This window comes from Manduca sexta, chromosome 27, assembly GCF_014839805.1.
Source record: "Manduca sexta isolate Smith_Timp_Sample1 chromosome 27, JHU_Msex_v1.0, whole genome shotgun sequence".
Lineage (NCBI taxonomy): Eukaryota > Metazoa > Arthropoda > Insecta > Lepidoptera > Sphingidae > Manduca > Manduca sexta.
Genome location: NC_051141.1, coordinates 11,613,533 through 11,640,470, shown reverse-complemented (window position 1 = coordinate 11,640,470; position 26,938 = coordinate 11,613,533). Strand labels below are relative to the sequence as shown.

The 26,938-nt window shown below is 35.3% G+C and overlaps 1 protein-coding gene across 1 annotated transcript in view; it reads right to left on the bottom strand.

The window, feature by feature from the left end:
• The window catches only part of LOC115448899 (titin), a 103,666-nt gene that overhangs the window by 57,322 nt on the left and 19,406 nt on the right, over nt 1–26,938 (bottom strand). The window contains 15 exon segments of the mRNA XM_037444160.1: nt 3–858; nt 973–1,207; nt 1,210–1,377; nt 1,443–1,923; nt 1,990–2,252; nt 17,784–17,913; nt 18,655–19,981; nt 20,126–20,456; nt 20,790–20,976; nt 21,060–21,231; nt 21,333–21,564; nt 21,842–22,129; nt 22,218–23,625; nt 23,970–24,164; nt 24,254–26,757. Coding sequence (XP_037300057.1) covers nt 3–858; nt 973–1,207; nt 1,210–1,377; nt 1,443–1,923; nt 1,990–2,252; nt 17,784–17,913; nt 18,655–19,981; nt 20,126–20,456; nt 20,790–20,976; nt 21,060–21,231; nt 21,333–21,564; nt 21,842–22,129; nt 22,218–23,625; nt 23,970–24,164; nt 24,254–26,757 — 8,777 coding nt within the window.

Below are 26,938 nucleotides of genomic sequence, written 5' to 3'. Positions count from 1 at the left end.
GCTTTCTCCTCTTCCGGCACCTTTTGCTTCGGAACTGGCTTCAGTATTACTTCTTCTTTGAGCTCCTCTTCCTTAGGACGCCTCTTGCCAGTGGGCCATTTATGTTCTTCGGGTACAGCTTCTTCAACTGGCTTCTCCTTTTTCACTGGTTTCAGTTGAACCTCTTCTGGTTTCTCCTCTTCCGGCATCTTTGGCTTCGGAACTGGCTTCAGTATTACTTCTTCTTTGAGTTCCTCTTCCTTAGGACGCCTCTTGCCAGTGGGCCATTTATGCTCTTCGGGTACAGCTTCTTCAACTGGCTTCTCCTTTTTCACTGGTTTGAGTTGAACCTCTTCTGGTTTGTCTTCCTCAGGCACCTTTTGCTTCGGAACTGGCTTCAGGATGATTTCTTCTTTGGTTCTTTCCTCCTTAGGGCGCCTTTTACCAGCGGGCCATTTACGTTCTTCGGGTGCAGCTTCTTCAACCGGTTTCTCCTTTTTCACTGGTTTAAGTTGAACTTCCTCTGACTTTTCTTCCTCTGGCACCTTTGGCTTCGGAACTGGCTTCAGTATTACTTCTTCTCTGGATTCCTCTTCCTTAGGGCGCCTTCTGCCAGTGGGCCATTTACGTTCTTCGGGTACAGCTTCTTCCACAGGCTTCTCCTTTTTCACTGGTTTGAGTTGAACCTCTTCTGGTTTTTCTTCCTCCGGCACCTTTTGCTTCGGAACTGGCGTCAGAATGACTTCTTCTTTGAGTTCCTCTTCCTTAGGACGCCTCTTGCCAGTGGGCCATTTATGCTCGTCGGGTACAGCTTCTTCAACTGGCTTCTCCTTTTTCACTGGTTTGAGTTGAACCTCTTCTGGTTTTTCCTCTGGCATCCTTTTGCTTCGGAACTGGCTTCAGAATGACTTCTTCTTTGAGTTCCTCTTCCTTAGGACGCCTCTTGCCAGTGGGCCATTTACTTTTTTCGGGTACAGCTTTTCTTCCTCTGGCACCTTTTGCTTCGGAATAGGTTTCTGTATTACTTCTTCCTTGTGTTCTTCCCCCTTAGGGCGCCTTCTGCCAGTGGGCCATTTACGTTCTTCGGGTACAGCTTTTTCAACTGGCTTCTCCTTTTTCACTGGTTTAAGTTGAACCTCTTCTGGTTTCTCTTCCTCTGGCACCTTTTGCTTCGGAATAGGTTTCAGTATTACTTCTTCCTTGTGTTCTTCCTCCTTAGGGCGCCTTTACCAGCGGGCCATTTACGTTCTTCGGGTGCAGCTTCTTCAACTGGTTTCTCCTTTTTCACTGGTTTAAGTTGAACTTCCTCTGGCTTTTCTTCCTCTGGCACCTTTGGCTCCGGAATTGGCTTCAGAAATACTTCTTCTTGGGTTCTTTCTTCTTTTAGGTGCTCTTTTTTCCTTTCTTCAGTAGAATCTCTTCAATATTTAGATCATCCTGAAAATCAGTCTTTTCAAATAAATCTGTTTTCTGAATAGAATCTTTTCTTATATGTTTTAAAGTTACATCTTCTACTTTTTCTTTAATAATAGCAGATTTTTCCACTTTAGTCGGGCGTAACTTAATACTTTCTTGAGTCCAGGGAAGAGGCTCTTGTCTCTCTTGTGTAGATGCAATTTGTTGTTTTTCTTCTGAACGTCGTTTTCTCCAACGAATTGTTTCTTCTACATCAAGCTTTGTTGTAGCCTCAACTTCTTTTCCAGTGGGAGAGGGTTCTTCCTTTTCTCTTGGTTTTCGCCAATGTTTAACTTCTAAATTTTCTTCTACTGCAACTTCATCTTGTGTTATAATATTTTTATCAACTGATTTTCTAGTATCTGATGTACGTGGTTTCCGCCATGTTTTAGTGACCAGTGAATCATCTTTTACCTTTGTATCAGTAGTTTCATCTAACCCAAGGATAGTGCTATCGTCTGAAAGCGTGTATTTTTCTAGATGACTTTGCTTTTTGTCTAACACGTCATTCGTTATTTTATTTGTTTCTTCACTACTGATCTTAGTATCATCGACTTTGTCAGCTCGAGACTTACGCCAGTGTTTTGTTTCAATAGTCTTTTGTAATTCTAATGAATCTTCTTGAATCTTTTTACGCCAAGGAACTGTCTTAGTCAGTTTTTGTGTATCTACATCTTGTACACTTTCAAGCTTCAGAATATTAGATTCTTCCGTAGACTGAAACATAGATTTGCTTACAGTGTCATCTGTATCACTAGTGCTTGTAATTTTTACGTCTGTTCTGTCTTGGAATGTCTTCCGAGTAGTAGTTCGAGATTCTGGAAACAAAATATATTCAATTTAACATAGTTGTTCAAAGTCACAATGCCATCATACAGTCATCGTCAAACTAAATATTATGAAACATGCAACGTTTCAAGAATCCCTCATTAGGAAGTGTCTTAATCAGGAAATTTCACTAAAAATCGACCTTACATTGATTTAATATTGATCAAAAGTTTATTAGATTATGGCTATCAATTGAAGTGTTTTTGATAAAAGAAATTTTTAACCATTTATCGCGTCAAAGACATTTTAGCATTGCTATATGACCTTGTTTCACCATGAAAGGCATAAATATCAAGTAATTATTAAACATCAACATCATCTAATTACAAATGTACTGCCAAAACATATTATCAGGGGCCTTTATCTCTATCCCGCACGTTATTTTGACAGTGTGTAACAAGCACGTAACACAACCCATCATGTTTAGTACTATAGAAATTTGGCTTACAGAATACCATTCCATACACATTTCTCGTAGATAACATGACACGGCCGCGTTACGCGTTTACACTATCATACAGAATAAGGACAAAACATGCAGATATTATCCATTACTGTCGTAAAACAATGTTAATAATACATAACAACTTTGCAAAATATACATTTAATTTTATGCAGTAGCATGTCCAACGTGCGATGTTTGACAGTATAGCGTAACTATTATAATATTATAAATAGTAATAAAATCCACTAAATAAATAATAAAGCAACGCCGTCTTCAATAAGCATACTGTGTAAGGAATGCTAAATAATGTTAAGCCGCGTGCAAAGGTTTCAGATTAAATTTAGTTGCATTTTTTTGGTAAACAGTTCAAGCAACTATTTATTTTTTATACCACGTTTTACTCATAGCGGCACGGACGTAAAAGTTTTCAAAAAAAAACTCCACCAAAATCGCATGTAGTCGATAATTTCAAAAGTGATTGTTTTTTATTCTTTAAATATTTTAAAAATAAAATTATTCATTAGCTTAAATTACTTTATTTTAAATTGAGCTACTTAACATATGCAAATAATGGCAAAACCTGTATTTCAGTGTCTCTTCGGAAATACGGGATAACGTTCTTCTTTGGCAAACACTGCACTACATGTTGGTTAAAGTTTTGGATTACGGTTCCGTCTGCGTGTAATTATTTACTCAGAATAAAGTTCTTATATTAGTTTTTCCGTGATAAAGACTATATAAGAATTAATTAAGAAGACTTTATATCATATTACATTTGCATCACTCCATGCGTGACTAGCTTATGTCTTTACAAACGTATTATTAAGGCGCCAAAGAAGTACAATCAAACACTTTATAAATCTATACAACGTACAAACTAAAATTGAAACTAGATTGTATTTCAAAAAAATCCCCTATACATATATTATATAAGTTAATTACGGAAATTGCGGACTAAGAACAAGTGAAACTATCCAGCTGAGTACGATAAATAATTAAAACAAAAATAACTTAACAATAATTAACTATTGCCAGTAAATATTATTTTATTAGACCCCTAGAGATTGGTGTGCCATTCTTAACATCAAATTATATGCGTTTCGCTAAGTCATTATACGAGCGACACATACGAACTATCGGGTTATAAGAATGAGGTGTTCTTTCTGTAAATTTGCAATATGAAGACGTTTGGATTACGGATTCTGAATGTGGCATTAAAATTCAATAAAAGAAAATAATTCAGGAGAGTTAATATGTCAGTGTATAATTTTATAAAGGTATATTAGTTATATGTTGTTCTGTCTTAACGTAAGATTTTGTACATCGAGTTCGGTTAGGCGCTCATCGTAAGAAGTTAGAGCACGCCCAAACCCCATACGAAAGAACCTTGAACAATTTTTTCTGAAAACTTTTAATGCAATTATTTTAGACATAATCCAATATTAAATATGAATCAGGAGATCAAAGTTTTACGGTGTCATCTGGCTGTGGGAAGTGGAATCTGAAAGATATACTTAATTATCAGGAAGTAAGGGTCGTGTGCAGGCATGTTACTTAAAGTGTATAAATTTAATCTTAGGACACTGATTGCCGTAGTGTATACATCTAACGGGGTTTTAGACCCTAATAAAAAAAATAGCAACTGTCTATTTGACTTAAATTAATTTAACTTCGAAAATCCGTTTTTATTATTCATAACGTGACGTTATATAGCCTAAAACTTCCTCGATAAATGGGCCCTCCAACACTAAAATATTTTTTAATTCGAACCAACAGGTTCTGTGAGTAGCGCGTTTAAACAAACAAGCAAACTCTTCAGCTTTATATAATTCTATAGATTATAAGCTAGCTTCGTAAGTAACGCACTATCTTGGAGAGATAATCCTTATTTAATTATTACGTATATAAATATATAGTCCAAGAGTTACATAATCTATTTTGTATTCCAGAGAAAATTTCACTCATCCTTCTTTTTGAGAAAGGAGTTTCCCTTGTAGGAAGTCGTTAAAAATCCTAAAGGATTGGACTACAATGCGTTAACCGTATTGCCTGACATCAGAATGAATACTAACCGAAATGTTTGAATGGACGCTGACAATAGTTGCGTAAGTATGTATTTAACATATATTATTATATATTTTTACACAACGGTAACTATCTTACTAAGTTATTAAAGAAATAACATGTTTACTATTACATAAAGATAAAATTAATAGTTAGCTACTTTATATTAATGTTTACTTTTTATATTACGTAAGCGTTAATGAAAATATTTTACTAATAGGAAGCCCAATTAACGCTTACCCCCTTTTACCTTATTCAAGAAACAAAAATGAATTACGCACGTTCACATAACATTAAAATTTGATCTAGATCCGTCGCTTGTCATAGTGGAGGCATCTTTTGCTCTTTAACTCCATCGTTCCTTTCTACAATTGATGCGTTTCGGTACATAAATTCTATAATATACATAAATTCTAAAACGGTATTTATTATAAATATTTTTATAGAGAACTATTATCTCACATTGGTACAATTACTATAAAAAATATGAAAAATTGTGCCCTCGTAAGCCATGTAAACACATCTTTATACTTTGAGCAATAGTTTTGGAGTTGGAACTACCTAGAACTTCCGTCATCTACTCATCCTTTTACTTGTCTACAAAATTTCAAATCAGTGAGTACTATATTAGAAATCAACTTTGTTTCATCAACACAGTATAGTAATACTTAATACTAATACTTATAAAATATAAATATAATCAAGGACATTTTTGCATCTTTCGTAAAATATGTCTATCATGGAATTATTAGACGTCAAAAACATTTTAAATAAATAAAACAACGTCGAAGCATTAAAAGTTAAGGTACATAATAATGTATGAGTTATTTTAATGTTAAATTGTAGATAGTATCATAAAACATGGTTGCTTCTATTGCTTTCGTGTTATTTCTAGATCTGTTCGATTATAATTATCCATATATTATATTTTCTGGGAATAAGTATAAAGCGAAAATACCTTAAAAAATGAATATGTCTCCATAATATTACTCAAATATTTTTTACTCCATTGAATAAATTTTAAAAGACGAATATTTTCACCGAAAATGTCGTTTTTACTTATCTGATGTTTTTATCATTTTGTAGTTAAATACGAACATGTGTGCGTGAGGGTATTTCGGAAAATAATATTTAGATTTAATTTAATGTCTAACATTCACGTAAACATAAGAAATTATCATTCTCATAATTTATATTCATAAAGCAATTTAGTTACAAAATCAACTATAAAAATGTGTTTTACAATTGCAAGAGCGATAATTCAAAGTCTACACTTAAAAAAGCTTGCAAAATATAAATGTTGCTATAATGGGACGCACTCCCAAAAAAAGTGAAGTCAATAATTATATTTGTCCAAGAATAACGATAAATGACATTTTTTTTTTGGTTAAAAACTTTTTAAATGTTCCCTTTATATCCGCGAATGACATCTGGAAGTTATTTATATATAGGTATATAAAAAAAAAAACAAAATACCAGACAGTCATCTATTCCACCTGTATTGACGAATCCACGAAGTTGTTTTTATAAGTTACTCCGCCACGATATTTCTCTCTTATTTTTCTTATAAATGGACGGGTCTAAATTTTTTATTTTAATGATTCCAAGCTCCACATTTTTGCCACTTTAGTATTCAATAAGTGAGGTAGGTTGAAATTTGTTCAAAATAAAGAACCAGCGCCCATTATACCAAAGACCAGATATTCTGTCCTTTAGGGTGAGGTTTGTGAAAATTGTCATTGAAATAACGCCTTTAAAGTTTATATTATTAGTCGGTACTTACAATTTACGCCTAAAAATTTCAGATTTGGAGTTGAAATAATAGCAACTCTTCTTACCATCGACTCAACTCGGGGCAAACAATTACACTTACACTATAACTTGTCACATACCTACTGAATATTGTCTTAATAAAATTGTAAATACTTATTAAGCAACAAACAACTTACTGAAGGAAATTCTCCGTGACCTAGGGCTCTAGGACTCATAGTGTGTGTGACCCCATTCCAAGCAAAGCAAATACGAGTCCTTTATGTCGTTGCAGTTCCTATAAGGACAGGACATCATTGTAGGATCTTGGACACAGTCCACTCTTCACATCTCACTTATCGAAAAGGCTTACAATCCCAGGACGCATTTCATGGACACTGTCCTACTCACATGTCACCATACATTAGCAAAATTTTCACTTAAGGAGGTCATGGTAGGTAGACTACGTACCTACTAGGCTAAGGAAATACATCGAACCATTTTGTGAAATTTACTAATATACTGCCGCTATTACCCACGTGCTTACGGGATGTCAAGCTGGATAATTAAAATTAAGGAAGTTCACTCTATAGGTAAACTCTAAAAGCACGATAGGCATTTCTGCAGCCGTCTCTAAATCACGTTTACAATTTATTCATGTACTTACACTGTAAATGCACACGTAAATAATTAGTCTACCAAAACACAAACTTGGCAACTAAGTAATTAAATTAATAAGTCTTTTAAGTAGGTAGGCATCTAAATCTAAAATATAACAAACATTCGATCGCGCGCGTATAAAACATGGCGATGGACTGAACTAAAGCCGACGCGAGGCGCGTGGCGCGCGGCGCACGCGGCTCCAGAAGCGATGTCAAAAGCAAGGTTACGCGAGTCGAAACACGAAACAAAATACAACGTTTTAAGTACTTACTTATGTAAAACGACACAAATTTACTTTATCACTACATAGTATAAAACAAAGTCGCTTTCTCTGTGCCTATGTCCCTTTGTATGCTTAAATCTTTAAAACTACGCAACGGATTTTGATGCGGTTTTTTTTAATAGATAGAGTGATTCAAGAGGAAGGTTTATATGTATAATAACATCCATTAAATAGTGAAGAAATACTGTTATTTTGTTATGTTATACCCGTGCGAAGCCAGAGCGGGCCGCTATGTTTTTATAAACAACGTTCACAGTTTTTCTATAGTGTATTTAGTATCAGCATTGCACCTGTGCGAAGCCGGGGCGGGTCGCTATTATTGCATATTGTGATAATAATTATTAATTTCGCTTGCACTTATTGCTATTATCCGGAATAGTCACAATTTACTATTAAGGATTTTAATTTAAGACACGTTTCTTTTACTAATAAGTACCATTACGCAGTTTCATAATGGACTAGCTTCAGCTAGTGGCTTCGCCCGCGTGAAAGGATTTTCTGAGCTAAAAGTCTTGCTATATATTTTCCCGGGATAGAAAGTAACCTATGTCCTTTCCAAGATCTCAAACTATTTCCATACCAAACTTCATCGAAATTTGTGGAGTAGTTATTGAGTTTATCGCGTTCAGACGGACTTTATGGATCTTTTTAATCAATTCGGTTATCCGTATACATGTTCGTTGCGTAACATTAACCATTATCGAAATGCAGGCAACGGAAGCTCTCAAAAGTAAAATTTTCCCCGTTTTTGCAACATTTTTGTTGATGCTCAGCCCATATTGGTCATAGCATGATGTTACATAGCCTACCTCGATAAATAAGCGAAGTATCTAAGACTAAAAGAATGTCTCAATTCGAACCAGTAGTTCCTGAGATTAGTGCGTTCAAACAAACAAACTTTTCAGCTTTTATATGTATAATAGTATGGATGAGTGATATATACCTACCTACCTGCGTTGTAAATAAGTACAACAGCTTTGAATGACTGAACATGAAATTAATGTAAGATACTTAATTAAAACATTTAATTGACTAATGACCAAAAATTTAATTAGGTAGGTTTATACTTAAAAGGTATGTCCTACCTAGACGGATTTTGTGCACTTAGTCGAGTCATTCTAAATGCAGTTACTTAAGTAGTAGTCAAGACAATTTTTTGTATTATTAGTCAGAGCGGAGGGAGGATATCGATATTATTAAATGCGTTAGGTACTTTGGTAGGTAGATCTACTAAGTATAAACTACAAAGCAAATGCCGGGGTCAACGGCCGCAGCTAGGCGCAGCGTGGCGTCAGCTGTTGCTCGTTTTAAATTACGATATTTTTTTAATGACTGTTGAATTTTTTAATTATTTTTACTGAATATAATATTAATTTATATATCTATCGTGAAGCTGTATAGAATTTTAAGAAAAATGATCTGTTCTTTTTTTGTGCCATTATATCAGGAATCCCCAGCACTATCACCTCTTTACATTTGCGTTAGCGTCTCCATTAAATTCCACATTATTTAACTTATATCACAATCTGCGGTTCCTTTGTGATTCATTAGCAAATAATCAGGATTTAAAGGAGATGGCCATAAATGGTTTATTATTCGACAAAAATTTTAACCAAGATAATTTACATTTGGATAGAACTCTTAAAAACGAGCTTATTGAAATAAATAATCTAATTTTAAACAACTCCGTTTTTGAAACTAGTAATATTATTTGACTTAAAATTACATTTAAAATTAATGCTTCCGAAATATAAATTTTGGTACATTGGAACGCAGTCCCAAAAAAAGTAAAATTAAAAAATATATAATATATTTGTCAGTATATAAGGGAAACAGCGAATGATATTTTTTTTTATTTTCCCTACTTATATATTTGGGATGATAATAACTGACAGCTATTTATGTCAAAAAAAGAAACATAATTCTACGTAATTTCACATTCCGCCCCTTTTTAGCAATCAATGAAGTCATTTTTCGAGTCAGTCTGCCAAGAAAATTCGATCTTATTTTTAATTTAAATAGAGTGGTCTAAAATTATTCATTTAATGATTCCATGTTCCAACTTTCTGCCACTTTATTATCCAATAAGTTTGAGCTTGGTTAGAATCTATTTGAAATTGAGATCCAGCGGCCATACAAAAAGCAGACATGTCCTTTGATTTATTACCAAACTAATTTTTTTTAAGTAATTATACCCCAGAAATATTGTCATTTATTGTACGAAGTAAAAATAATACTTATAGTCCGGTCAATTTAGCCTAAAAATAGGGGTAACCTTGCATTAATTCCCAGAAAGCTGAAAATTTACAAAGATGTTAGGGACACCATTATTATGAAATTGTGAAAAGTCTCCATCGATCCCATGTCTGTAAATTTTTTTATTCAAGGTCAAAGGTTGCAAAAATGTGTTTTTCGAATTTTTCAGCGAAACGGTTAGTTTAATGAAAAATATGTCAGACAAAAATTGTAGATCATGCAATTATCTAAAAAATTGTCCTTACACATTTTTTCATAACACTAACCATTTTTGAGAAAAAAATCAATTACAGAACTTTCTTACGTTGTATTCTCCATAATAAGCATGACTAAGTTGCCTATGATATCATTGGGCTTGTAATATAAGTAAAACTATAAGTCTGCGTGACTAATATATTCATATTGACCGATAATTCTGAAAATATAATGTTAAGAAAACGGAGTCCCTAGTTTTAAGGGACTATGTGCCCTTGAACAACAACATCTGCCTACCATTCCATTGTTCGCGTGGCCGTTCCGTCTACCCGTTTTTGTAAGGTCGCACCTAAATCACAGTTAGTCTTGGAAATTCCTTCGTAGTGAAAACACGTAGTTATTTAAAATATTCTCTGCTAACGGTTGAACAATTTTTGTCAAACCTTCATAATAAGTCTCGGTTATCGGAACCAATCCACACGCTTCTTCCACCTGCACAAGAAAAACTCCTTAATTCTATTTTTTGCAACTGCAAAAAGGGGTGTAACTCAAGATGCGGCTGCAAAAAAGTAGGCTTATTTTGTTCACTAGCGTGCACCACTTGTCAAAGCCACTCGTGTTCAAATGTTGAATCTCCAACAGAAGAAGATTTTCACATCAACGATGAAAGAACTGATCGCTGTTAGTACAATTTACGTCAACTCAAGAAGATGAGGAAGAAGATGAAAATGGAGGGAGAGAAGAAGATGGAGGGGAGGAAGAAGAAATAATTAATGACGATGATGATGAATAAATATGTTTATAACCAAGTATAACGGAACTTGTCGCTCTGATAAGAGTACGACTGAAAGGAAGAAGAATAACCAAACATTCATAAAATTTTACTGTAATAGACCGTGGAATAGACCTATCGGAGAAACCACATTAAAAAAACGCGCTAGGTATACTACTTCATAGGTGGTGTGGAAACGTGTACATATTATAGACAATACAGCATAAGAAAAATTTGTAATTGTTTTTTCTCAAAAATGGTTAGTGTTATGAAAAAATGTGTAAGGACAATTTTGTAGATAATTGCATTATCTACAATTTTTGTCTGACATATTTTATCATTAAACTAACCATTTCACTGAAAAATTCAAAAAACCCATTTTTACAACCTTTGACCATGAATAAAAAATTTTGCAGACATGGGATCGATGGGGACTTTCCACAATTTCATAACAATGGTGTCCCTAACATCTATGCAAATTTTCAGCTTTCTGGGAATTTTTGCAAGGGTCAATGTCTAAATTGACCGGACTATTACTCCACGTAAGTATTATTTTTATATAAGATATATTTATTTATATTATAAAATATGATAAGAATGTTAGTCAGTTCAATTTCACCGCATAGAAGGGAAACTTTTGACAACGTTTTGCACCCGTGTTGACAGATTAGTCTCAAAATGTGATCCAAGATAAATAAAAAGCAATTCGATTTAATATTGACACACTAAATATAGTTCGAATATTGCCAAGATAGCAAAAATGTTTAGCCTTTCAATACATCAAAAATAAATGAATATATTAATGAACGAGGTGACGTGGTGAGTCGTGTGAAAAAAAAGAAAGAAAAAAGGGCGCGAAACTAATCCGGCTGGCCCGCGGATCAATGCATTGGTGAATGGCGATACACTTTTGCTTGCATTTTGCTTAGGATCGAACGGACGTTCACAATAGGCTACCGGACTCATTTTGGTTCTTTACTATTATCGAATATTTACATAAAATAAATTATAACACAGAAGGAATTATTAAAATCCGGTAAAAAATCAACAAGTTATAAGACTTAGAATTTCGGTGGAAGGGGTAATTAACAAGAAATAGAAAAGAGACGAAATATCCACATGTGACGTCATCGGGAATTACGACGCGTGCGAAAAAAAGAGATGAAGCGATATCCCCAAATCGCGGCCACTTCTGCACATTACAATTTTTAAATATAAATTACTCGCTCATTTTTTAACCAATATTTATGCAGTTTTCACAGAAGTGCTTCTTTTTCGTATTATTAACCATTAAATATATGTCGAATAATGTACAAAATCAAGCATAGGCCGGTCCCCTATCGTTGCATTTCGATAGCTATATTTTTATGTTCTTGCTCATTTGCTTATTTGTTAACTAATTTGATTGAAATTGTTGTCTTTTAGTAAATAAGTTAAGTGTTTATTATAGGTACTGTACTTACCTATACTATTTTAGTTTTGAGTTAATTGTCAAACAAAAAAATATTAAAAACGCTTAATAATAAATATATACTTAAGTATTATATTTTCCGAAAACTCAAAACTTAAGTACGTAAGTAAGCAAAATCGCAGAGTTTTGCTAGTAATGTTTGCTTGCCGTTGATCGGTCACTGACGTGGCTTGTCACTTTTTATATCCCGAGGAGTCGCCGATTAAGCCGTCGTTATTAGCATCGCCGGTAAAATCTATACATTAGTACAGCAAAGTAGGATTTTACTAATGGCTCATAAATTCCTTTTCAATCACTGATGGAGGAAGAGGGGTGTTATAAGTTATTAATTTAAGAGGACTACATTTTACAGAGATGATCATCAACAGAAGGCCGATTATCAGTTTTTGGATTTCCTTTATATAAGTAGGCTACAAAATATAAGTACAGAAGTATGTCGATCACGTGCTTATAATTTCACTTACGGTTATGAAAAATTATCGATTTATTTTTATATTACTGACTTATATAAGAAAAAATGGAAACTCTAGTTATTGCCATCGTTATAATTAAGTAAATATATCCAAAGGATTATATTGAAAATTTAAGGCCCCCATTTAGAGATCTTACAGAATTTAAAACGGGTACATATTAGTTTAATTTTAATATAAGTACTTAAAGTAAATGTAAATCTACATTTTGTTACCATGAAAGTATCTGATATGGTTAATTTCTTTTACAACTTGTAATGTTCAGGTTAGTTATCAGTATGTTTTTAATTCTTATCAATACTTAGATAGCAGGCACCTGTAATCTATATACAAACCGAAACCGACTAACTCATAAAATATCTTTATACACAATTCGTTGACGCCTACCCATCGGTGTATTCAAGCTTAGCCATGTTACGCGTAATTTCTTTAAACAATTTTCCAATTATCGAAATTATTGTTGCATAGGTGCTTAGTACCGTTAGTCTACATTTTTCAAACAATAATAAATGTGTAATAAGCATCTCTTACACGCTACGGCGCGATATTTTATCCAGGTTTTGCGCGCGTACTAGTTAGCGCCGTAGTGTCCAATTGAATTGCGGCTATCGCGCAATTGAATTGTTAATGGAGATAGTGCAGACCGTGCGACACTCGATTACCATATTTATCGCCATGCATGTATCGATCGCCAACCGCGCGCCAGTCACTATTTTATATCACTGCGCTTTTATCCTTTTTTTTAAATAATCCTGCCGCCTGAATTAAAATCTTCGCACATTTTTCCAGATATTTTTATAGGTCACATTATTATCATGCATCATATTCTACCAATATTAAGTAAGAAACGTTTGTGAAGTCTTAGATGTTTGATAAGTGGGACTTTTATACCGGAAATGGACTTGTATGTATGTTGACCCGCGAGCAAAAGCTATTGTTTCTATAAATGAAAATTTCGCAGGGCAGACGCCTTAGAGTTAGCAAAATATATCTAGAGGAACCTCGGGTGTCTCCGATAACAATTAATGTAAAGTCCACTTACTATCGTCTCAACTTCATTTATGCGTAAAATTTTGCACGAAATATCCTTTTTCAAATAATCTTTCGTGGTTATAATTTCGCCAAATCCTGATTAATTACTTCTCCCGATACACTAAACCTACCTATTTAATTCATAAACAAATTGTTCGTTTATACCTATATCATTTAATAACAATTTACGACGTTTTATAATCTCAGATACATGTTCACTTACCTTTTTTGTACTTACCACTGCCTCCCTCCCAACAAGTCACGGCCATTTTGACATCCGAAGCTATTGTAATTATTCTATACTATTCTAACGTTGTATAGTTACGTCAAACTAATGATTTTCTCATACTACTGATTAGAGCAGTTGCTTCATCTACTTATTACTTATAGGTTTAGTGTTCCAAGTGTGTGTGTGTGTGTCTATGTAAGCCTATTTGCATAGTAAATTATGTTAGTTTACAAAAATTTGGGTAGATGGTATTATTTCGCTGAAATTATTTGCCTTACGCATGTTGCTTAACTTTTGAAATCTCATTACCATACATTTTAGGAAAGTCTTTCTCCGCTCATGTTTTAGTATCGCATTCTAAAGTGTATAGAATAAGATCTACAATTTGAGTTTTCTGTAATACACCTCATCAATTAGTGATTTTACTTAGTCTTTCTATTTCAACCGGGACGCAAATGGTGTCGCCAGAGAAACTAAAAGCTTTACTTAATAAGTTAAGAAAGCTTTCCTCTCCAACACTCACAACTGCGCGGCTAAAATTCTAACTTAATATTATCGTCATGTTAAAATTTGGCACCACTATATAACCTATATAAACTACATTGTTTGTGTCACAGTAAATATAAAATGAATCGGTGTAAATGTAATTGGTGATTACAATTTCAAGAAATATATTTTGGGGCAAATACTTAAATACTTTGAACTATATTCGAATGGCACTTCTCACATTATTTTATTCTGAGCATAACATATTACATATTTCACATCTTCAGTATTGTTATATCACTACTATAAATTAGTCGACTCATTTGTGTCATAGCCGTTATACTAATAATATTACACCAAAATACCACTTCCAAATTGTATTTAAGCTAAAATTACTGCAATATTCAACCTCGCAATAGAATTAGTTGACACCCAAATTTTTAAAACTATTAGCGTTAATCAACTGTTTAGTTACAACAGTAACAAGAAAAACAGTGTCTTATTAAACCACAATCGGAATTCGAATGACATGAAAAAAGGAAAAGAAGTTTAGGTAAAGTTGTGCCAGTCGATGAAAAGCAAATAAAGCAACCTAGTTATCCATCACGAAAATGTCGGGGTGTGTATTAAGGATAGATATTAAGTATATGGTTGTCTGTTGTCTGCAGTTGATGGATAACAGGCACTACTGAATGTCAGTGCGTAGTGTTTATGTAAGTAGGTGACGAGGATTCGTACATTATCCTAGTCATTTGTACGCGTTTATTGTGACGGTGCCTCGGGACTTCGTTTTAGCTACAGATTTTGTTGTGTGTTGAATAATGCGAAATTGTCATTAATTTATAGCGTTTATTAAACAGATTCCACATATAGGTAACATACAAAAAAGTGTCATAAATATTATAAAGGTATGCTAATATATTAAATGATAAAATTCTGCCACGCCTAATAAAACTTAATACAATTAGATAAAACATACAACACAATTTAATTTAACAATTTCGTGCACTTAAAACAAACTAAGTTAAAGATCACTGTACCGTTAAACTATAAAATCTCATTCAATTTGGATTTGTACTTGCAGAAAAACATTGGGTCAACAACTTCGACTCGGATGTAGTAACATAGAAACTGGCAAGGATTAATGCGTGCGTACTTTAAGTTGATCGAGTGTTTCGCCACGAGGGCGCATTTTACACTAGAATGTTTCTTTGTGACAAGAGTTGACAGCGGAATAAGTCGCCTAATCGACAACCACGATTAACTGTGCCCCTCGAGAACGACCCACCCAGAGCCCGCGCTGTTTACTAACCACATATATACAACGTCGGTAATGCCATTTACACTTACACACGTACGGCGTACTTGGACAAAGTTAGTCGTAGCTGTTAGGTGAGATTAGGTGACGGTGGAGGTAACACCGCAGCCTACGTGCAGCTTTGTTAGATGTAACGTTTTTTATTTATAATGCCAAAAACTTCAATTGGACAATACAAACGATGACTCATGCTTAAGGTTAAAGCTGAAGCGGGGACTTATAAAAATGCTGCCTACTCTGTGGTCTAACGGAGATGTTGACTTAATTTAAAATAATTTCGCAGACCACAAGAGCAGACTAGTGTCCCTGTTTCGATGACAACAGACAAACTTCATTTAACGTGTAAACAACAGATTTGACTGAGACAGTTTACACAAGTTTTACAGGTCAAATCTCAACACGAAAAGCATAAAACTTAATAAATCTTATTGTTAATAAGGCCAAATAATCACCTTTAGAGCAGGCTTATAATTAATATTATAAAAGAGTATTGGGTGAAAAATACATGTGACGATTTGTCAAAAGACGCGTTTGTTGAAATTTACAACATCATACATAATAAATTTGTTCATTTAGTAAACATCGTAGCGGTAAAAGCAAAACAAAACAGTCGTTGAATGTCTCGTGTTCGTGTTAATCACATGTTACGTGTCCAATTATGTATAGGTATGTTACCGTTTATTCTCGAAATCCGTTACCATCAGACACGATTCATATTTGAAAAAAAAATAAAAACTAATTTAATAATGCCGAAATATCAGTTCTTCGTTTAAACAATAATGCTTGCTAAAATATTGAAAATAGTAAGTACTTTAAAATTTGACGCGTTTACCAAATTATAATCAACAACATTCACTAAGCAATTTTGTAGTAATTATGAACCACTTAAAATATTATGCATTCCATGTTTCACGGTTAGATATCAGAGAGTAAATTATAGCAGATTAGCTCCCATAAATTAATGTGATATAAAACATGAAATCATAAAAACATAATGTAGGTTAAATTGAATTCGCGATTACCACACGTGAAAGTACAGTTGTAATTGATACGAGTTGAGACATTGTGAATGTACTAAAAATCTTATATCGGCAGTCTTTTACAACAAAGGGTTACCCTGTCATAAATTAATGTTATTTTAAATAAATAAATCTAAATCTCTTTTCCTAAGTTGAACTTACATCGTCAGAAAAGAAAAGATCACGAGATTAAGTCGGTAAATCCTTGCATTAAGAAGCGTAGTGTGACATGTCTGAATTGGCTTCTATATGGCTGGAAGAATATAGCAGAGTTGTGCGAGCTTTGGAATACATGTCTAGACCTGGACTGTCCAGGATAAGGATAAATTATGGCTTTATTGTTGGAACCCAACACTCATTTTGGGTTGTTACACTAACGAAATTCGATATGAATTTTATATATATTCAAAAGAATGCTAAAATTGCGATATAAACACACAGCCAATTATAAACTTTTTACAGCATTGTTATGAATAAACAACGCGGTAAAGTTTAGATTCTGATACTAACGGATTTCAAGCTTGGACAATAATTAAAAGCTTCTGGCTCGACGCTCGACGATCTTCCGATGTTTCCTGCTTTAATAACGTAATACTATGAATATTTACACATAAAGCTTCAATTTACAGCGTGTTAGATGCGGAAATTCGTCCAAAATGTTCTACAGAGTTAAGATTACAATTGAATCGTTTTGCAAATTAGTTGGATATAGCGCGTAACGTGGTCGGATGTTCGCGCGGGCTTCACTATTCTGATATGTACTATTTCCGCAGGGGCCAGGTCGTTCATTATTAGCTGGGACTTAGTGATTTAATACTCGCGGCCGTCTATGTGTCATATCATCACGACTGGTGATCATGAAGGTGTATTTAGAAGCGAACAGAAGTCATTACTGCGGTAACCGCTACGAGTTACGTAACCGAGAATACTCGCTTGTCAACTTTTAGAATTGAATTTACTAAGTAGTTTTCACCCGATCTCATAGAGGTATAAATATGAAACAAAGAAACACTACATTAATAGATTAAAAGTGCGCGACGCGAGCTCGCTGCCTGTATCTATGTCTTACTTTTGACGACTAGCTTTGCCGAGGTCTCGGCCTGGCCGGCGGCGGTAGTGGCGCGGCAAGTGAACGTGCCGGTGTCTTCCTCGTAAGTGTTTCCAATGAGCAGCACCGCGTTGTTTCCTTCGTGAATCATCTGAAAATTAGGTATTTAAGATGAGATTCATTGCAACACTAAGACCATATTATACTATTAGTATTCAACGATCTTACTTCTTACTAATATTATAAATGCGAATTATTGTGAAAATATTTTGATGTTTGTTAGAAGTTAGCTCAGAAACCGCTCAATGGATTTGGATGAAATTTGGCACACATGTAGACAAGTACCACATAGACTGTTATGCCGGTAAGTAGCTACCATAGGAAATAATTGATCTTTATAATCTGATTATTTAAATAAATGGCGCTATGGATCGGACCGCGATTTAAGGTCTCTTGTAGCGCGAAATTTTTTAACCGAGGGCGAGGCCGCGTGCACCATCTAGCTAACTATAATTAGGTAACAATGAATAAAAACATTTATTTTATTCTTTTTTATCTTTGCGAAATTTATTTTAAGTTAAAATATTATGATGTAATGAATATTATAGTATGCATACATAAAGTTTGTTTTTATTGGGAAAATATGTGAAGATTTTTGTATGCTTTTAAGTAGTAAAGACAAGAACTGCTTATTATATTGCGGAAGAAATTTGAAACAAAGATCAATGATCGATCGTTCGATCGCTGGATTAATACAATAGCATTATAGGATATGGCCACTTTTTAAGGAAAGTGCACAAACAGATTTTTTTTTCGAAAATAACTTAACATTTGCGTGGACCTGTGAGTAATAATGACATAGTTTAACACTGTTTCTGAGTGTATAACTTACCTGAAAATCGGGCGTCTCTGGTATAAGAGCTCCTTCACGTAGCCACTGTATCGTAGGCTTCACTTTGCTCTGTATGTGAGTCTTGAATTGAGCGGGCTGTCCTTCATAAACGACAATATCCCGAAGCGGGGTAAGTACAGGTAAGTTTTCTGCCTGATCAGGTTGAGTTACTTTCAGTTTTGCAGCAACTGTTACTCTGCCGGCTGAGTTGTAAGCAACACATTTATAATCACCCTCGTCTTCGGGGAAAGCCTCCGAAATGCGCAAAGTATATTCATCGGATGTCCTGGACATTTGGAAATATTTAGATGGTTTGATTAACTTGTCACCTTTGTACCACTGAACAGTGGGGACTGGTTTTCCAACAATCTTGCAACTGAACTCTATAGCTTGTCCTTCAGTTACTACTTTATCTTTAAGAGGTTCCAATATCTCCGGTGGTGCATTCATTGCTTTCGTTTGAGGTTTAGGCTTATCCTTCGTCGCAGGTGCGTTTACAGAACATTCAGCATCACACCTAGCCTCTCCGGCGCTATTAATTGCAACGCATTCGTATTTTCCAGAATCTTGTGGATATGCTTCAAGAATAAGTAGGGTATAAGTACCATCCTCTTCCAGTATCTTATTTCTGATGTCTGGTTGAACCTTTTTGCCGTTCTTTAACCAATATACATCGAGAGGTTTGGTACCGGTAACTTTGGTGTCAAAGCGAACAAGCTGACCAGCAGTTACGTTAACATTTTGTGCAGTCAGAGTGAAACTTGGTGGAGTCACACCGCCTCTTCCTTGGCGTCTGCGTTCTTCCACAACTAGATTAGCACTGCACTTAGCAGTACCGCCTCTATTTTCAGCAACAGCGGCGAATACCGCAGAATCTTCAACGAAAACTTGTCTTATAATAAGTATTGACTTAGTGCTGAAGGTATGAATTTGGAAGTCAGGTGAATTTTTGATAGGGAAATTTTCCCTGTACCATTTTATAATTGGCAATGGTTCTCCATCAAATTCCACTTCAAATCTAGCCTGCTCGTGTTCAAATACACGACAAGGTTGCATTTTTTTGGTAAAGACTGGTGGCTTGCTGGGCTTAACTGGACCCTCCACTACTCTCTCTTGAGTTTGCGCCTTGTGCTCAATTTCAGTTGTTTCAGTTGAAGTAATTTTGCGTGTTATTTCAGTGTCACCGACTACTTCTTTTTGTATTTGTTTTTGTTTTGCTACGTGAACTTCTTTACCGTGAACTGTAGATTCAGATGGATCTGGAATTCTAGGTTTTTGTACAACCCTTTTCTGGACTTTTTGATCAACAATTTCCTCAGTTTGTTCCCTGTAATATAGTACGTTATGATTAAATTAAGCTGGCAAGGAAACTATCATATGAATTATATTTTTTTTTAATTTTGAAGAGTAATTGACAAAACAGACGTAAGTACAATAGATTAAAAAAACGAATAAATTCCAATATACTCACAAGCTGTCTTCATATCTTTGTGCCATGCCTTTAGCAATAGAGGTGCTGGCAATCTTTTCTCCTGGAATGGCATACTGGTGAGTTGACTCTCTGAACCTGCTTTCTTTGATTACTTGTTCGTTTTCCAACTCTTGTAGTTTGTTATAATATTCTTCACTTTTCTTCTTTTTAACTGTTTGCTGCCATTCAGTTTCGGGCTCCTTTATTACTTTCGGTTTTAATTCGGGACGGTGGTCAATTACACCCTGTCTTTGCAAAGCTTGTCTCTCCTCAAAGGTCTTTTCCAACTCGGTTTCTGATCTTTGATATTGTGTCGTCTCATCATACCAAGCTATACGCAGAAAAAATAAAATATTTAGGTAAATGTAAATAATCCTATAAAACAATCATATTGAAAACATACCTCAATCTTAATCCGATGTCAAAGCTGGCAGAAGCATGTGATTTATCTGCACTTCTTGGAAAAAGGGAAAGGGTGCGTAGGCGGGGGGTAATTTGTATATAAGCAATGTATTGGTTTGTAGAGTATTGGATGTGTGTTAGAGCTCTTTTAGTATAAAACCATAGGACAATTAAATTTTCTCGTTTGTGATATGTAAATGCGGTTTGTGGTAAATGCGTGATAAGCCGCATACGGTTTTTTGTACAAAATGTAAACACTTACGTCGTGGCGCATTCTTCAATACTCCTCTATAGTCATCGTGTCTCGAAATAACTTTCAGTTCGGTGACGGCCATAGCCTCGCCTGCAGAGCTTCTAGCAATAACCTCAATTTTGCCAGTATCGTACTGTCTTGTTTTAGGTATGTCAAAGTGGTACATTCCATCATAAGTCAATTTATACCTTGAACCCTAAATACAGAAAATATTATTGTAATACTCAGAAAAATAACTTTATACACATGAAATATTATAAATAATAATAAAATAATTACGTTCACAATGGTGTTTCCATTGATGAGCCACATGACACGTGGTTTTGGATGTCCTGTAACGCGACAACAGAATCGTGCCCATTCGCCTTCTTCGACAGTCACTGGGTCTGGGCGACTTACAAAAACTGGCGGACAGCGGGCCTTAGTTTCCTCGGGTGCTGGTTCCGGTGCCCTAAATAAAAAAAAACATATTTTTAATGTCAGTAAATTATGAACTATTTATAGACTTACAAAGTGTCATTTTTGTATATGACTGTTATAGTATATACGTACATTTGCCAAGCAGCTTCCATTTCTCTAATCTTTTCAATACTCTTCATGTGTTTAGGTAACTGTGAATCGTAAACTATGCCTGGTTTACCAGCTGTTTTAATAATAGCCCTTGTTTCATCCATGCCGTATAGATTAGTAGCGCGGCATACATATTCTCCACTATCTTCCGGATACACCCAACCGAAATTCATCGCCACATAGCCGAAGTCATAAATAGGCTCAAATCTGTTTTCTGTAATATTGAGTTAATATTAATAAAAAGTATCTTTTCTATTCAAGTAATACCAGAAACAGAGCTGCTATGCAGTGGTACGTCTAAGTATAAATTATCACATTGACTATTGCTGTTGATGTTAAAATGATTTTCAGGCATTAACACCTGGTTTTATTTGATACGCAGTGTAGTGCTAAGTTATTCAAGATGCTCAGTGATATTACTACTATTTATATTTATATCATCAAGCGTCCGACTTAAAAGACGGAATTATCCATGAAAAAGAATTACTTACTGTGCAACAAAGGCTTTCCATTAAAGAACCATTCAACTTTCATGTTTGGATCACCAACAGGAGCTAACTGGCACTCAAACTTAGTCGACTCCATTTCCACCAAACTAGTTTGGCTTTGAATCTGGGTAACAAAACGCGGAGGCTGCTTTTTGTCAACGTCGTATAGATCATCTTCTGTTAAGAATACTTCAGAAGTGTACTTCTTAATAGTTGCCTCCATCTGTGTAAGTGCTTCAGATTTTTTCATGCCACGAGGAACTTGGTTTTGAAGTATAATATCGGGCAACTCTGAGAATATAAGAATTTAATTAGAAATTGTATTTGACACTATTGTCTCTATTGATAATATTACATAAACAAGTCTGATCATACTTACTCTTGCAAGATATTGTGCCCTTTGTGAAGTCTTCGCCAAAGTCATTGACAGCACGACAAACATATTCACCTGAATCTTCGGCATATACATATAAAATGTCTAGTGAGACAAATCCCATATCGTAAACAGTACGGTAACGATGCCCCGTAGGTAAAAGTTTTCCATTACGGTACCATTCAATGCGGAGTTTTGGATCTTCTTTAGGTTCTACACGACATTCAAAACGCACGCCTTCAGATTCTTCAACCGTATGGGATTGAATCTGAGTGATAAATTTAGGTGGAGTGCTGACTACTGGTTCTTCTTTGGGAACGTCACTAACACGGCCCCTTTCGAGTTCTTTAATTTTTTCACCGCTCATTCCTTGTGGTAACTGTGAATCTAAAACAATATCACGTTTGGCACTGCAGGTAATCTTGGCAGTTGTTGTAGCCGATCCCCATTTATTGGTAGCACGACACGTGTATTCTCCGGCATCACGTGTGTAGATATAATCAATATCTAAGGCAATGAAACCAAAATCGTTCAACATGTGTACACGTGATCCGGTTGCGAACGGTCTACCGTTGTGGAACCAATCGATTCTCATGGTAGGATCACCCACAGGCTCGACACGACAATCAAAGTGGATTGGACCACCTTCAGGTACATCAATATTATCTTTAATTTCAACAGTAAATCTTGGAGGATTTGGTTTTTCATCTTCAATTGTAATTTCTTCTCGTTTATGCAACGTTTCTTCTAGTTTCTGAATGCTTTCAGTTCCCGACTTAAAGTGTGATGGCAATTGAGGCTCAAGTATGATACCTTGTCTGCCTTTAACTTGAAGTTTACATGACACAGTAGCTTCGCCATGTCGGTTTGTGGCTTTACAGGTATAAAGTCCTGCGTCGCGCTGATAAACTCCTCCTATTTCTAATATAACAAATCCAAAGTCATTAATAGTTTTAACCCTGGATCCAGTAAGTAACGGCTTGCCATTGTGGAACCATTCCACTCTCATACTTGAGTCGTTGACCGGGACTAAGCGACATTCGAAGTGAGCTGAAGAATTTTCAGTGAGAATAAGATCTGATGGTGTGGTAATAAATTCTGGCGGGTTTCCACTCTCTGCCTCAGGAGTCATAGAATCTACAGTTCCGGTGTATCCTTCAAGAGCAGCAATTTTATCAATGGTTCCTTCCATACCTTTAGGCAATTGCGATTCCAAAATAATATTACGCTTTCCTTGTACTTTCATAGTCGCTGTAGTAACAGCTTCTCCGTAGTTGTTATAAGCGCGACATAAATATTCACCGGAATCTTCAGGATAGGTGGGTGAAATTTCAAGAATAACAAATCCGAAATCGCAGAATGTTCTAAATCTTGAACCAGCTTTAAGGGCTTTACCATTCCAGTACCATTCAACCTGAAAAAAATATTATCGTAAAGAATTTTGATAGTAATAATATAACTGCATGTATTGATTTTTTTAATAAGAGAATCTATAAAGACAAGGATATACTGAAAAATGAACGACATGATCCTACAACCAGGAGTTAAGATGTGTAGAAGATAAAATCTTTAAATATGTTTTGCCAATTATTTCTTGATATTATAAGTACCTATAATATATTTATTACTATTACTTACATAATATATTGCAAAACTAAATTAATATCAAATTTCAAACTAATAAGTAAAGTCATATAAAGTACTACAAAAAAGTTAATCATTTTCAATTATTTATAAAAATATGACATTCAAACTTACTTTAAGGTTAGGATCATCAGTGGGAGTTAAACGAGCCTCAAAGTGGGCATTTTCTCCTTCTCTAAGATTTTCTATGTTCGATAAAGGTACTGTAAAGACCGGTGCTTTGCCCTTCTCCTCTTCTATTTGATCGTCTTTTCGCCGTATCATGGAATCCTCCAACGTTTGTAATTTCTCCAACCCACCTTCCATGCCCTAAATAATTTAAAATGATTTAAGGTTATTTTTTAACGTTCAATTATGTTAAATCAATTATGTTACCGATAAATAGACATATAACTCACCCGCGGTAGCTGCGAGTCCAAGATTAAATTCTCTTTCGATGTGCATTTGAGAGTTGCTTTCGTGGAGTCACGTCCTAATTTATTCGTTGCTATACACTCATATTCACCAGAATTCTCTTCATAGCAATACAAGATATCTAATATAACGATACCAAAATCGTGGAAAGTTCTATACCTATGACCATGAGGTAGTTTTTTGCCGTTGTAGAACCATTCCACTTTAAGGTCAGGATCATCAACGGGTACCAATCTCGCTTCAAAGTGGGCGCTTTGGCCTTCCACAAGTTTAGTAACATCTTGTATTTGCGTAATGAATTTTGGTGGCACTGCGGATGGTGTTACAGGTGCTTGTTGTTGTGCTCCTTGAAGGCTTTCTAATTCTCTAATCTTAGCAAGTGAGTCAGGTTGCAGACTGTCTAAGTATACACCACCCCTGCCGTAGCAGTTGATAGTAGCTTTTGTAAAGTCTTCTCCGTATTTATTATAAGCACGACAAACGTATTCACCAGTATCATGATTCTGAGTATACGCTATATCTAAAACTACGAAGCCAAAATCAGACACAGTTTTTATTCTTGTCGAATGACGTAAAGGTTGGCCGTTATGATACCATTCAATTTTCATGTCTGGATCATCAACAGGCACTACTGTACATTCGAAATGCGCAGATTGGCCATCTTTAAGACCATCAATGTTTTGAATATGTGTAGTAAATCTTGGTTTTTGACCTTTACTCTTATCCACACATTCTAGTTTGACACTAATTTCAGCTTGACCCCACCTATTAGTAGCACGGCAAGCGTATACGCCAGAATCGGTAGTTTTTGTTCCAAGAATTTCTAAAACAACCATACCGAAAGCATATACTGTTCGAATACGGTGACTTGCTTCAATCGTTTTGCCATTGTAAAACCATTCGATGACCATACTTTGATCTCCAGTAGGGATAAGTGATGCTTCGTAATGAGCGATCTGGCCTTCACTGATATCGACAATATCCTTAAACACGGAAGTGAATTCTGGGGGCCTACCGGTATCATCATCAGGCTTTTGTCCAGGCTCCTTACGCAAGGAATCTTCCAGATTCTGTATCTTTTCCAAGCCCTCGGTTCCTTTAGGATGTTGTGTTCTTTCAATTAGATTCTCTTTGCTAGTACAATATACAGTCGACGATGTGAACGCTTCTCCTCTCTTGTTGTATGCTTTACATGTGTAAATTCCACTATCTCTTTCATACACATCAATGAGATCTAAAGTCACAAAGCCGAAATCACTTGTAAGCTTGAATCTTGAACCTTGTTCCAATACTTTACCGTTAAAGTACCATTCAATTTTCAAATCAGGGTCATTCTTAGGCTCTACTTGTCCTTCAAGGTGAAGAGCTTGGCCTTCAATTAGTTGATGTTCAGGGGCCACTGGAACAATCCATTCAGGTTTAGGATATTCGACATCAGGAACAGAAGCTCGTCTAGATTTAGAAAGCCTAGCTTCTTCTGCTTGCTCGACTGCTTCCAGACCGGCCTTTCCTTGTGGATGTTGTGTATCAAGGTAGATGTTACGGTCTCCAGTGCATCGAAGAGATCCCGAAGTAGTAGCAGATCCTTTGCTGTTAGTCGCTTTGCAGGTGTAGATACCAGAATCTTCTTCATACGTGTGAGTAATATCTAATGACACATAGCTGAAGTCATGGGTACTCTTATATCTCGATCCCGATGGCAAAGGTTTGTTGTTAAAGAACCATTCAATTTTAAGCGTGGGATCCCTCGACGGTTCGACGTTACATTCGAAGTGTATATTGTCACCTTCCTTACATATTATGTTATTCAAATGCGAAATAAATACAGGAATTTCATAAACAGGTTCAGGTGCTTCAGGTTTACCTGGTTTAGGTTGTTCTAATGCACCAATTCTGTCTAAAGATTCCGGATGAAGTGAGTCACCGAGTAACCAATGACGATCTTCAACTTTGATAGATGTTGTAGAAACAGCTTCTCCAATAAGGTTGGTAGCTTTACAGGTGTAAATACCCGAATCATCAATTCTCAATCCATTGATAGACAGCGTCACTAACCCGAAATCAAAAGTACTCTTCAGTCTTGCTCCAGTAGTTAAAGACACGCCATTCTTGAACCATTCAATTCTCAGGTTAGGATCGGTTCGCGGCTCTACTTGGGCTTCTAAATAAACATGTTGCCCTTCAACGAACTTATCTAAGCTCTTGAGATGCGTAGTAAATATTGGCGCCTGTTGTACACCAGCGTCTACAAACATCTCTGGCACCTTGTTCATAGCAGCTTCTTTAAGCTGGATTTGTTCCCAAGACTCAGGTCTCATAGCTTGATCAACAATAGTAGATTTTGTCTTAACTTTAAGCGATGTCGAGGATACTGTGCTGCCAGCTCTATTAATGGCTTTACACATATACAATCCAGCGTCTTCCGCAACTACTGAATTGATGTCCAATGTGACAAAACCAAAATCGTGAGTGGTGCGGAATCTTGAACCTGTAATCAGATTTTATTTATATTGAATATGCATAGCATTATTGATAAATATGTATCTTCGTATTTTCGTAGAAATACATTATTTTAAATTATAATGTGTCTATCTATACGCATCTATCACCAGATGGTAAAAAATCTAAACAAAAATACAATATCATGCTCATACTAATTTATAAGTGCA